A 12,322-nucleotide genomic window follows, 5' to 3' on the forward strand; every position below is an offset into this window, starting at 1 on the left:
TCTGGAGTTTTGTTGATATCAGTAGGCTGACCGGCAGATATATGGTCGTACTCGTTGTCTAAGACTGCCTCATACTCTTCTAAAGAAACCCTGGTAATCGGTTCGTCAACCGAGGTACTTGGAATTCCAATGAGGTTGTCCAAATTAAAATAAACGTTTCACAGTTGGTATTTTTTGTTATTAACACATCAACCAACGTCTCAAATCCAAAATCTTCCACATTGTCGTTCGCCCTAAGGCGAAGGTGTTGCGCTGGTTTAATAGCGTAACCTGTTATGATCACTTCCCTAATAAGGATGTCCATTGATATATCCACCCATGCGAAAGAGGCATCTTTGATGAAACCATACCATCAAAGACACCTCTGACTCTGACGAGAACGGTGTAGCTAAGACTAGCCTGGTCAGCGAAACCAATGTTAAGCGATTAAAAGATCCGAGCGGTAATTTCACGGCCTCTCGATTTTACCCTGAATAACAATACGTTTGGTCTATATAAACTAATGAAAACGATAACACAAGTTTTTAAAAACTGAATCCACCGACATAGATGACAACATTTGTCAACTTTCCAAAACAATGAAACAATTTTCTGTCGAGATTTGGAGTCTTATATATTTGGTATGAACTTTGTTTTTAAATTACAAATATTTACAAAAAGTGGCAATAATATCAATCTGCCAGAATATTTCATGGGGAAATTAAATTAATTATATGTACATTAAATTAAAGTAGAGAAAATTCTATTTACAAAAGACGGAAACAAATCACAATTCAGTTGAATACTCTTCAGAGTTCACCGAGAATTTTCGCCAACAAATGTGGTCGCCGTCGACATCGTGATGGTGGTGGGCGTGCCGATCCATGCGGGAATCAACATGAGGGCTCATATTGGATGACGTTCGCCCTCGAGTCTGATCACTTGGGTATGTGACAATATCAGCCGTTGGCGTTATTGTGATAGTCGTTTTGTTATTACTGTCCGTTGAAAGACGTCGCACATAAAGAATTTCTTTGTGATTCGTATCTGATCCATGACTAGATGGTTTATCTCGGGAAGTATATCTTGATCTACTTGAGTGACGCGTTGGTTTGATACCATTATTATCGGTACCATGTGCACCGAACTGCTGATGCATGCCTGAATATTTCCCGACACTTAGATCTTCCTCAATTGCAGAGTCCCCAAACATAGATCCACTATAATTTGGAGAGCTCGTGCCTGTTGGGGAATTTTTCCAGTTATTAACGTTGTATTTATTGGTACTATATTGTCCACGTTTTATCGAGTTTGTGTAATCACGTGTGCCCCTTCGTCGCAGTGTGAAGTCTTTCCTACCAGTATCCTGACATACGGCACGCCATTGCTTCCAAGCATGCCTGGCGAGAGGATCTGCTGGACCCCATTCTTTTGCAGCTTTCGCCGCTTCGCAAATCATCCCAAAGAAATTATAATCAACTTGCTTTGATATTTCCGCTATAGCAGCGCCTACGATGACGATTAATGCAAGTATGATTGGGGCCCATCGGGGAATATAGATACTGAGTAGGTCAAGTTCATCGTCGCCTACACACCACCATACTAATATACCGGTAAGGATTGCCGGTGCTATGTACCAGAACCCGACCCAATGCTTGAAAATTGGCCGCCCAATTGCGAATTCCAAGTCTAAATATATATTTTTTCCACCATATATCCAAGTAGTGGCAATTATATCGAAAACAAGAGCGATAATTATCAAAGTTCCCACGATCCTCGAGTCCAGAACCCTGGCAACCATATATTCTGGACAAAATAGGGCCACCACCGACAGACATAAAGTAACTAGTCCTAATATATAGATAGTATGGCGAGGTAATAACTTAGATACTGAGTACACTGCTATCGTAGTTGTTATAATTGCAGACAACACTACCAGTCCATAAATCAGGGCAGGTAGTATTCTTGTCTCAAATAAACCCACTTCGGTTAAGGCCTTCTCGTAGACAGCAGTAAGTGGTTTCAGTTCTGGGTAAATTGTCGAGACTTTCGAAATATCATTGTCGAATTGGATCATGAATAGTATAACTCCAATGGCGTTAATCAGAAGATTAAAGCATATGTATACTATTGACGTCCTAACCGCATCGCCTTTGTACAGGAAGCATCCGGTCATTACAGGGAGCGCTCCGAATCCGATGTACGTCCCAAACAAAACTTGTATTAATCCGTCAAACCATATTGTACTTTCTGCAAATAAATTCTCGTTAAAAATCCACCATTCCGGAAAGCCAGTTTTCCGGAGAGTTCTATCGATCTCCCAGCCGGTGGTTGCGACTAGAAGAGCGAATGTTAGTAGTCCAGTGAAGAATGTAATTCGTCTGAAGATCTTGGCGTTATGCGAGCTGTGAATAAAATAAAAGAATAAAACATTACAACATTAGATGAAATCAATCCAACTGAATAGAAGGATTTTAGAGTGAAAGGGAATTAACTTAATTGAACTCTTTTGTCCGCTTACCAAATAACCGAGACAATCCAGATAGCAGCCAACCCGCTCGCAAGTAAGGCGAAGTAGAATGCATAATTCCAAACGGGCGTGAAAATTGTTTCGTTTAAACAGTCGCCGCCGCTCAACACCCTTTGGCTGTAGCCAATCTGAAAATTTAAATTGGAATTACAATCTCACAGTTGTATAGTTAATGGAATATTTACCTCTGATATTTTCACCCCCTGTACGCATTCGTTAAATGGAATCTTCTTATACGTGATAAGTACAATATATACTAATGCTATGACAGCCTCAAGGGATACCCAAATTGCCCCCAGACACGAAGCCATTCGGCCAACAATACATGCGCCTGAAAAAGAAAAAAGATATTCATTGAATATTGAATTTACTGAAACAACTATCTAATTTGGTTATCTAAGGATGATGTCGCGCACTCTTTTTAGTTCATTTTAATAAACAGTCAAATGTAAACGAGAATTCTGCAAGATCTAACGACAACATAATTTCAAAACAAATTTTTGATGAAGCCTTATCGAAATCGATTCGCTGTCTGTTTATCTGATCATGTGTCCCCCGTGCAGTTTTCGCAGAGAATGTTTTTACATTACCACTGAATATAGCCATGTGAGGTATGAAATGATAGCTCTCCCCGAAAATTAAAAAAAATGATTCTTTTTGACATCTAGAATCCGAAAGTCTCTCCATTCTAGTGCTTGCTCAAATATATTACTATGTTTTGGAAGTTTATTGCGAACCTACCTAAAGTTCAACCTTGAATATAGATATTGACAGCAAATCTTAACAACGTAGCGTTTGGTCGGAATCATACTATCATTAACAAAGTTACAATAAGTCAAAGTTTTCCCTTTGAAGATTTTTCATTTTTCAGAAAACTTTTGTGCCCCTCGTACAACGCAGTTTGGGAGAGAGATTCATTGCGGAATTATGCTTTTAAACGAATTAAAATCTCTGAAGCAGAGTGGGGAGAGATCCAGTTTTATTCCAATTTGCTGCTTCCATCTTCAACCCCTATGGATTTTAATTTCCCTTCAATGTCACTTGGTGAGGACAGAACTACCACTCGGCTTCGGTGATAAAAAATTGTGGTATTAAAAATGTCCAACAGGGGTAGCAGAAATAACCATTGCTTCTTCCAATGGGTAGACAACAAACCTTCCACCATGCACGATTTAAATGTTCTCATGAATGGGACTGATTTTAGCAGTCAACTTTGTTCATTCCCGTCTAATTCTGCAATCTTATTGTCCACAATCCGTGCACAGATCTTGTAGATCTGAGGCGAGACGACCTTGTAGGAAGCGTACCACGATTTGATATTTGCTTTAAGGCACAGCTCCCTGTAGCAATTGCGCTTAATTTCTCTTATGACCTTTTTAAGGTTACTTCGAATATCGCGGTATTCTTTCTTCATCTGCCGATATTTTGATTTCCTTTTTTTCTGCGAAGTCTCCCCGAACGCAAGCACGATCATTTCCTGAAATTTCCTAATTCCACTAGTAGTTTCGGTTCCTATTGTGATAGAAACGCAGTCGCGGCATTGTAGTCAAATGCCTTAGTTACCCATTGACATAGCTGGTTTACCCTTCCCAGCATGGTTCCCTTCGGGTCGAGGCCTCCTTCTAAGGCTCCTCTCCTTCCCTTCGCGAAAGTTCCAATGGACCAGCCAACTATCCTGGTTTGTCAGCTTCTGTTTCGCATTTGACTGTTACCTCCTCCGTTTCTAATGTCGCGAAAGATCGTCTGATAGTATTGTGAGTATAGTGTTGACTCACTTACCAGACCATCTCTCTCGCCAATGGGATGGAATGTCAAATCGACGATCGAGCCTAACTCTCTGCCTCGGAAGGTGGGCGCCTATATGAGTTGTAGGACTCCAATAAAATCTCATCTGAATATCTGCTCAAATAGTTAATATTTTATTTTTTTTGTTAGGCAGCGTCTGATAAGTTACCTCTACCCTGGGTGAAACTGTAAGCTCTCTTCGCCCTGATTTTTGAACGTTTGAATGCTAAGCTCAAAACGAGGGGCCCATGGACCAAAAAAAGGTGGAAGCAAGTTGTTCTTCATTTGGTGCGATTCGACATCAAATGGGAGCAGATTTAGAATCCTGACTGATGGGAAACCGTGAGTCGTCTTCGCCCCCTGATATTTAGGGAAGGGGAAGTTATTATAGTCTGATCGGCGAAAAAATTTTAGGCGTCCCAGGTAGGTGGGGAAGACATCACACGATATGATAAGTAGCAACTACTAACTCAATGCATCATTAAAATAGCTGGGGATTAATTCCAGCTGCACCTTTTTCCCTTATGCAGCATTCTGGCAAGCCTTAGGAGAATAAACGCAAATCCTATGTGAAAAAGTTGTTAAAAACTTCCACAAGGTGGGAGGCTGAGAGTTCAGTTTAGGAGAGTATTCATAAAAGTGATATGACGATTGTACTGGAAGATTAGGTAAATTTTGACAATACCGTGCTAGACCATGTAATTAAGAAGCATATTTGTAAGAATAGTTACTCGAACAATGGTAAAGAGTTTTGACATTTCGAAAACTTCCATCATTATTGGTCCAGTTTTTCAACATAGAGGCCTTCATAAACTATCTTGAATTTCAGCAGTCAGTCAAAAACAGATTATGAGGTTTTGTTTCAACAAGCCAAAGAAAGAAAAAAATGACTTGATAATTGTAAACCCTCGCTCGGATGTGCCACAATTTCCACCCTGAGCTCAGTTTTTTGCACAATTTTCACCCCGAGCCCTGATCTTCTCTCTACAGATCTGCGGGCACTAAACACTAAAACCTTCATGACCAATACCAGTGATAGCGGCAATAAAACCGTAAAATATGATTGAGAATATGCAGTAAAAAGGATATTTGCTAATGTTCTGATAAGAAAAGCTGAAATTTCTGCGAACAACTTGACCTCGGAGTTGTATACCGCATTATGAAAACGCTTTCAGGGAAGGGTAACAAACGTTTCATTTCCGATTCTAAATAGCTTTACATCTTGTAAATGGGATGATAAATTATGGCAATATATAGATTAGGACTACTACTCTAGACTTGAATTAAGTAACTAAGATCTCACGAGGCGAGTACAATGGGCCAACACGGCCTGAGTGCTCAGAAGCTGTAGCTCCTCTCCCACCATACACACACACACCCACAAGTAACTAAGAACTAAAGTAAATTTTGCTAAATTGGTTATGTCGACCATTGTCATTTCTACAGACTACCCACTTGTTTTAAAATCCAGTAAAATTTAAACGCCTCCTAAGGATTGGAAGAACAATATAATTGTTAAGGCTCTGAGGAACACTTGTACTTGAGGATAATAATGGACTCCCGCATTACGAAATAACTATAAGGGTGCTTTTTGCGCCGAAATAGTAGTTTCACCTGCCCAATTAAGATATTCGTAGAAAAAACCAACCCGGAACGCTCATAATGGTTAAAAAATCAAATTCTCACAAGGTCGAAAAGAAAACGTGGTGATTGGCTAACACTTCATATGAGCGAGTAATTTGAATCTTATTTACGTGAAAGCATAATATTGTTTGTTCCTTGTAACTTTTAAAGTAATCAATCATAACGGAAAAGCGGGAAATGGTTATGTAAAAAGGCAATCCTTAAATTTACCTTACGTTGCAGCAGTGACGGTAACTAGCTATATAGCAACTCCTGCCAAGTACAACGTTCCCCTAACGAAAGGTGTAAACACGGAAAGCTTAGTATGTTATTAAAAGCAGGTCCCAGCGTAAAAGGTGCGCAAGAAACTTCTCTCGCGTTTTTACCTGGACGCGATAGAAAGCAGGATCCGAGCAGCGGGATCCGAAACTTGGGCCGGATGATCTTCCTTCTATGTGAAAAGATCAGGCAATTTATCTTTCTGGCATTAAGTTAAATACAAAAGATTTACAAGCGATCAATGAAGACAAATCAAACATTTTTATTTGGGGACACCTCCATTTCAAATTCAGAATTTTTTCAATATTTTGCTATAAAGTAGATAAGGATGGAGTTGGGATTCTTTGAAAAAAATTGGAGCTGCCCATCAATTTTCTACCATTATTGGCTTTAATAAGCCGGTCTGAGAATATCATGGTCCAATGAAGTCCTCTAGAACGGGTAGTGAATTCACATTTCTTAATACTTGGGAAGTCCTCTCGGTTGTCAATGGACATTAATAAGATTCTATAGGTTGTGGATAAAATCCGACTCAATAGGTTGCGGTGGGCGGGTCACTTAATCCGTATGGATGAGGATGATCCCACCCGGAAAGTCTATAAGGGCAATATCTATGGTAGAAAAAGAAGACGAGGCAGACCCTGCTTACGATGGAGCGATGGCGTAGGTCAGGACGCCAGACAGCTTTTAGAGATATCGAATTGGTGGACCTCGGCGCAAAACCAGGATGTCTGGAGTTCCTTATTAAGGCAGGCCTAGACCGGTTGTTGCGCCGTTGCTGATGATAGGAAACGACCGAATTCTTTGCACTTGAGGGATTTTTTTCGCAGATCGAATACTGTCGTTCATTAAAACAAATAATAATGGAAAATCGATGAGCTGCTCAGGTTTTTTTCAAAGAATCTGAGCACCATCCTCCAATATTGAAAAAATTCTGAAATTTAAATTCAAATCTGAATTTAAAATGGAAAATTCGGAAATTGACTTGGAAAAATCTGAAGTTATTATAGTTTAGAATTTTCTGAAATTAGTTTGAAAATTCCGAATTAAACTTGTGAAACCCACATATAGGTTTTGTTTTTTTCTGGGGTATAGACTATCTCCACCTCCACGTGGTGACCGCTAGGAGCTCTTCCGTAACGAAAAGCTGCAGACGGAGAAGGATGAAGGCGAGTCTCCCGCGCCTAAAAACGGGACAAACTGTACTGGTCCTCCAGGTTGGGGGATGGGTAGGGCTGACAACTCTACACGCAAAACCGATGTTACGAAGCCACGAAAGGAGCCTCGGACAGGATGGATTAACGATTTGCGCATTTTCTCATGGAACGTGCGCTCCCTGTACAGAGATAAAGCTGATGAGCAGCTAGCCGATACCCTGTCCCAATATACGGCTGATATAACAGCGCTACAAGAGATGCGATGGACAGGGGCCGGTTTCCTGGAGAAGTGCCGCTACATATATATTATAGCGGCCATGTGCTCGGAGTAGGTTTTTTAGTCAGCCAAAAAATGAAACATGCTGTTATCGGTTTTGAAAACATAAGCGAACGGCTATGCACTCTGCGCTTGCGAGGCAAGTTTAGAAATATAAGCCTCATAATCGTTCACGTCCCTACAGAGGGGACTGCAGAGTCGGAGAAGGATACCTTCTACGAGGCAGTAGAACGAACCCTCGAAGCCTGTCCCAGATATTTTATCAAAATCATACTTGGGGATTTAAACAGCCAAGTAGGGAAGGAGCCCGTATTCAGGCGATACGTTGGCTCCCATAGCGTACACGAAAAAACAAATGATAACGGACTGCGGATTATTCAATTAGCAGGGTCACACGAAATGGTTGTTGGAAGTACCTAGTTTGCGCGGAAAGCGTTCCACAAACATACGTGGGCCTCTCCAGACAGGACCACTTTCAACTAAATTGACCCCGTGTTGATCGAACGCCGCCACCTCTCAGCCCTGATGAATGTCAGAACATATAGGGGAGCCAATATAGACTCGGATCACTATCTCGTTGGCATGGTGCTCCGAGCTCGAATAACAACACCACCTAGAATCCCCTCTGACAATCAGGTGAGAGTGAACACTGAAGCCATCCACAACACAACCCTCCGCGACACCTATAAGAGGGAAATGGATGCCGCAATAACTCCAGTCAACAGAGGATCTGGAGATGAAGCATCAACAAATGATCTTCACAATCACCTGATACGGCCACAAAGACACTTGGCCCCAGCCGCAAAAAGAGTCGGAACGGCTGGTTTGACAATGAATGTAGGCTAGCAACGGAACGGAAGAATGCCGCATACCGAGTAATGCTGCATTCTCAAAGAATGCGGGCACGTGCAGAGACTTATCACGAACTCCGTCGAGAGGAGAAGCGACTTCACAGACGGAAAAAGGAAGCCTGGGAGAACCAACAAGTCTTTGAACTGGAAAAGTACAGGGAGCAACCGCACCAGGCGCGGAAGTTTTACCAACAAGTCAGCAGGATGAAGCCTTATACACCTCGATGCTCATCCTGCCGAGACAAAGAGGGAAATCTGATTTCCGACAGAATGGGCATATTGGAGCGATGGGTTGAGTATTTTGATGAGCTACTGAACAACCAGAACATCGGCGACTTGGAGGTCCCGCCAACTGAAGACGACGGACAAATACTGCCACCACCAAGTTTAGGAGAAACAGTCCGTACAATTCATCGGCTAAAAAATCATAAGTTGCCAGGAGCCGATGGAATTACAGTTGGATTGGTTAAATATGGAGGCGACCAGTTACACCAAGTGGTTAATCAACTTGTGCTCAAGGTATGGGATAGCGAATCAATGCCTGACGATTGGTAACGAGGCATAATCTGTCTCATACATAAAAAGGGAGATATCACAGCAATTATAGAGGTATCACGTTGCTGAGTACCATCTATAAGATATTCTCCGCTATCTTGCTAGGCCGGATAGCCCCATACGCCCAGAAAATCATTGGCCCATACCAAAGAGGCTTCACTCCAGGCAAATCAGCAACAGATCAGATTTTCTCTCTGCGGCAAGCGATGGAAAAACTGTTGAAATGTGGACACCAGTTGCACCATCTATTCATCGACTTTAAAGCCGCCTATGATAGCATAGCCAGGGTAAAACTGTACACGGCCATGAGAGAATTCGGTATCCCGAGGAAATTAATAATACTGACTAGGCTGACCCTGACCAATGTGCGAGGCCAGATAAAAGCAACAGGATCACTCTCAAGACCATTCAACATCAACAACGGTCTACGACAAGGGGATGCCCTATCATGCGTCCTCTTTAACCTGGCCCTCGAAGAAGTGATCCGTCATGCTGAGGTAAATGCAAGAGATACGATACTGTTCAAGTCCATCCAACTACTCGCCTATATTGACGATATCGACATCATGGGAAGAACCACCCGAGACGTACAAACTGCCTTCATCCAGATCGAGCAGGCGGCCATTGGGCCGAGATCTTGGGCTGCACATCAATGAAGGCAAGACAAAATATATGGTGGCAACGTCAGCACCGAAGACGAATCAACCAACATCATCAAAACGCACTGGTCAAAAACGAAGAAGAATAAGGATAGGAGAACTTTGAGACCGTTGACAATTTCTCCTATCTAGGGTCGAAAATCACAACCGATAACAACTACGATGATGAAATCCGCGCACGGTTGTTGTCAGCCAACAGAGCCTATTTCAGCTTACAAAGACTGTTCCGCTCGAAACGTCTCACCATAGGGTCAAAGCTCTTACTGTACAAGACTATGATCTTGCCAGTCCTCATGTATTCCTCGGACTCTTGGGTTCTTAGCAAGAAAAATTGCGAACTCTTGGCCGCGTTCGAGAGAAGAATCCTCCGAAGAATTTTTCGCCCCCCACATGAGGATGGACGATTCCGTAGCCTACACAATGACGAAATCTATGAGCGATACCATGACCGTCCGGTTGTGGGTAAAATTCGGCTCAATAAATTGCGATGGGCGGGTCACTTAATCCATATGGATGAGGATGATCCCACCCGGAAAGTCTATAAGGGCAATATCTATGGTAGAAAAAGAAAACGAGGCAGACCCTGCCTAAGATGAGGCGATGGCGTAGGTCAGGACGCCAGACAGCTTTTGGGGATATCGAATTGGTGGACCTCGGCGCAAAACCGGGATGTCTAGAGTTCCTTATTAAGGCGGGCCTAGACCGGATACCGGTTGTTGCGCCGTTGATGATGACGATAGACTCGGAAATATTCAGAAAATATCTTATTTCAACTTTAATGTTTATCCTTCCATCAAAACAAACAACCAAAGTGTATTATTCAACTCTAGACCTTCTCATTAGCAATGGTTCTATTTTTTTCGCGACACTTCTGACATTGAACTAGCTCTCCATTCACTTTTCAATTTCAATTTTTCAATTTATCTTGAATCAAATACATTCGACAGTATACAGCACTTAGAAAAATCCGCCACAAAGTGACTGAATATTCTGCCTACAACCAAACAATTTAGAAAACGGAAGGTAGGAGGTATTGTGAAGGTATTTCCATAAAAGCAAAGCTCATCTCTGATGACGTGGGGTAGGGAGGGTTTCTTTCAGACGTTCTTAGAGGAAAGTTAGTTAAGTTCGCCTGTCGTGTCACACTCACTTATTGACTCGAAATTTGGTGTAAAGTTGGGAACTGTGAATCGCCTTGGATGCAGTGAGTAACATCGTTTTTAAGGTTTTGTTTGTAAAACAAAACCTTATTAAAATCGGTTTACTGTCTGTCTGTCTGTTTGTCTGTCTGTCTGTTCGTCACACGCATTTTTCTTGGAGACGGTTATAGCGATTGACACCAAATTTGGTAGAAAGGTGGGAACTGTGAACGCTCACGCATATAGTGAGTTACATCCTCTTACGACGCATTTAAGGGGGGGGGGGGGGGTCTTCATACATGCAAAAATGGGGTGTACATTTTTTTTTCATCCAATATAGTCACGTGGGATATCAAATTAAAGGTCTCGGTTAGTACTTTTCGAAGCCGGTATTAGTTTTGACTTTTGCTGAAAAGGTGGGGAGTGCGGGGGGTTGAAAGTGGTCATTTTTTTAACGAACCCATTCTCAGAAACTACCCAACCGAAAAATCTAGAAAAAATCATGGGGCTGCCACTATATGGTGCCTAGGCTCCGAAATACCCTCCATACCGATACCTGTTCAAATAAAGTTAATAATAATACATAACTATAATTTTTAGTAATTGACAGGAAACCCCCCCCCCTTAAGTTCACTCTAGAATCACAAAATCTTGTAGGCTACAGTATAGATCATGATCCTGTCAAATTTGGTGAAATTCGCACTATTACTAACAAAGTTATACTAGGTCAAATCTGCGCTCCTCTGCAAATTCAAGACTATGAATGTTAATATCACTTGAAAGTGGCTATTTTCACATAATATATGCATATTTTACGTGCTACATGCTAATGGGACAAATGCACACCCAAATCTCTTTATAAAAGAAATACACAAAACCTTTCATACCTGAAGCGTCTAGCTTCCGGTTTCCCGACGTGTTTTTTAGTATTTTAAGAAACTGAACTCAGTCGGGCGATGGCGGTCTACTTCTTTTTTTGCGACAACTAAAAAGGCTTTTAGTGGGGTTTTTACGGAATTATTTGTGCAGCAAGGGTAAGAAATAATATTCCACCGTCCTTCTTGAGATTTCACGCGCGAAAATAATTTCGAAATTTTGTTAGATTGCATCAGAGAAATTATTTTTGTCATTAGTGAAAATAAGGCGGAGTGTCTATTGAAGATGTATTTGTGACCCACTTTTTGTCACAAAAAATAGCCGGAATTCGAGCACACAGAAAATAGCTCGGGAGCTAGATTTCTGCTTTGGCCACATCAGTCCATTGCAATTCATAGTAGAATAAGACCTGGAATTCACTTGCGATTTATTGGCTTTGAGAAAGGTTTCGGCAGCAGGAAATGGAACTGTTGGGAATTTCAGCAATTGCATTTGACCAATTCTAAAGAATTCCAACAATTCTAAAGAAAAAAACTTGCGAAGCCTTAGATTTGAGTGAGATCACGTTGAAAAATGAGGAAAAGGTTTATAAGGTGGCGAAATTGCACGGGG

At 41.6% G+C, this 12,322-nt stretch overlaps 1 protein-coding gene across 2 annotated transcripts in view; it reads right to left on the reverse strand.

Annotated features, from left to right (window-relative positions):
• Positions 1-596: 596 nt before the first annotated feature.
• The window catches only part of LOC119647600 (sodium- and chloride-dependent GABA transporter 1), a 167,696-nt gene continuing 155,970 nt past the window's right edge, over positions 597-12,322 (reverse strand). For both annotated transcript variants that reach the window (XM_038048626.1, XM_038048627.1), the window contains 3 exons: positions 2,695-2,840; positions 2,501-2,637; positions 597-2,384 (listed from right to left, as the gene is read on the reverse strand). In XM_038048626.1, coding sequence (XP_037904554.1) covers positions 767-2,384; positions 2,501-2,637; positions 2,695-2,840 — 1,901 coding nt within the window. In that variant the 3' untranslated portion in view covers positions 597-766. The remainder of the gene's footprint in view (positions 2,385-2,500; positions 2,638-2,694; positions 2,841-12,322) is intronic.

This window comes from Hermetia illucens, chromosome 2 (assembly GCF_905115235.1).
Source record: "Hermetia illucens chromosome 2, iHerIll2.2.curated.20191125, whole genome shotgun sequence".
Classification (NCBI taxonomy): domain Eukaryota; kingdom Metazoa; phylum Arthropoda; class Insecta; order Diptera; family Stratiomyidae; genus Hermetia; species Hermetia illucens.